Raw genomic sequence first — 1,443 nt, 5'->3', positions numbered from 1 at the left:
AATACAATAATATTTCTATCATTTTTGTTAATTTTAGTTATAAACAATCGTTGTAGAAACATTAATTTTAATTAAAAAAATTATATTGATTACATATCATTAATATTTATGGTAAAAAGATAGCGTTCTATTCAATTTTTTCTTCGCAATATCGACAAACGATTAATACTGAGAGTTAACACGTAAATATTAAGTTTTTTACAAATTTTAAAACGGTGTAGAAATTTGATTACTGTACATTGATAGTGTTTTTTTAAATATGGTCTACAAAATGGTTACTTTGAATTTTTTTATTTTTCGTGAATTTTTGAAAATATTATTCATTTTTTTAAAATATAAAAGTTTTATAAACATTAATATATTAAGCAATTAAACATTATAGCACAAATATTTTTTAAAAAATATTGTAAAACATTAGCTAGTTTAAATGTTATAGGTATTGTGAGAACATGCTGGACCACTCTGTATATAGTAAAGATTACGAAAGGCCAACAGAACTGAAGTCATAATCATAAATGAAGTGAAAAATTATATTATTTACAATGAGTATTGTTTATTACACATGAATTCGTTTTAATAAAATAACTATAATATTAGTTAAAATAAAAATATAATTAAGTGGCACGACAACAGTGTCGTCAATAATTGGGATGAAATATTTAAAAATTTAGGGTTTCAAGAAAAAGATAAATATATAAAATTTGTGATATAATTATATATTTTATGGGGTAAGTTGTAGGGTTAAAAACATTGGCATACTTATAAAATGTTTATCAATGTGTGAAATCGTGTTAGATTATGAAATTAATTTTTTCTTTAAAGTAATTTAGACTATCCTTTTTACATATTTATCAAAATTTAATTTATGACTGTAAAAAATAAAAATTATTAATATATATTTTATATTAAAGAGTAGACTAAATTCATTTTTCACTCTAAATTTCATATGAAATTTTTATAAAAAAAAAACTGCAGTTATTGCTAAATAATTACTTTAAAGAGATATGTAGAAAAGTTTGATTGGGTTTCAATGATCAATACAAATCAATGTAAAGGTAGGATGATACTTATGAATAATATAAAGATAAAATGTAAACTTAGTGAAATATAATAATCATAAGTATAAATGAAATTGAAAACTCAAAAAGTAATGTATTTTAAAGTTTTCTAAACCTTAATTTAATTCCATTTGTAGGTGTGAATACTGGTGTTTTCACAAAAAATATTAGAGGCGAATCAGTTTTCTCACATGGTTCTACCTCATATCTCGTCAGCAATTCAGTCAACGCTAGTTTCATTTCCATTTCAGAAAAACGTTTTCCTATGATAAAATATAAATAATTTCTGAGTTATAATTAAACATAATTTAATTTTCGAAATTTACCAATACAAACACGAGGTCCATCTCCAAAAGGTAGATAAGTACCACTAGTTCGCCCTGCT

The 1,443-nt window shown here is 22.5% G+C and overlaps 1 protein-coding gene across 1 annotated transcript in view; it reads right to left on the bottom strand.

Annotated features, from left to right (window-relative positions):
* Positions 1-6: 6 nt before the first annotated feature.
* LOC126898411 (cytochrome P450 6k1-like) overlaps positions 7-1,443 on the bottom strand; it is a 15,110-nt gene continuing 13,673 nt past the window's right edge. Inside the window, exons 2-3 of the mRNA XM_050672410.1 lie at positions 1,385-1,414; positions 7-1,321 (exon numbers count right to left, since the gene is read on the bottom strand). Of these exons, the coding sequence (XP_050528367.1) occupies positions 1,158-1,321; positions 1,385-1,414 (194 nt within the window). The 3' untranslated portion in view covers positions 7-1,157. The remainder of the gene's footprint in view (positions 1,322-1,384; positions 1,415-1,443) is intronic.

The sequence above is a fragment of the Daktulosphaira vitifoliae genome, unplaced genomic scaffold, assembly GCF_025091365.1.
Source record: "Daktulosphaira vitifoliae isolate Bord-2020 unplaced genomic scaffold, ASM2509136v1 Scaffold_2, whole genome shotgun sequence".
Taxonomy (NCBI): domain Eukaryota; kingdom Metazoa; phylum Arthropoda; class Insecta; order Hemiptera; family Phylloxeridae; genus Daktulosphaira; species Daktulosphaira vitifoliae.
Note: the sequence above shows the minus strand (reverse complement) of the source record. Positions and strands in the feature narration are given on the sequence as shown.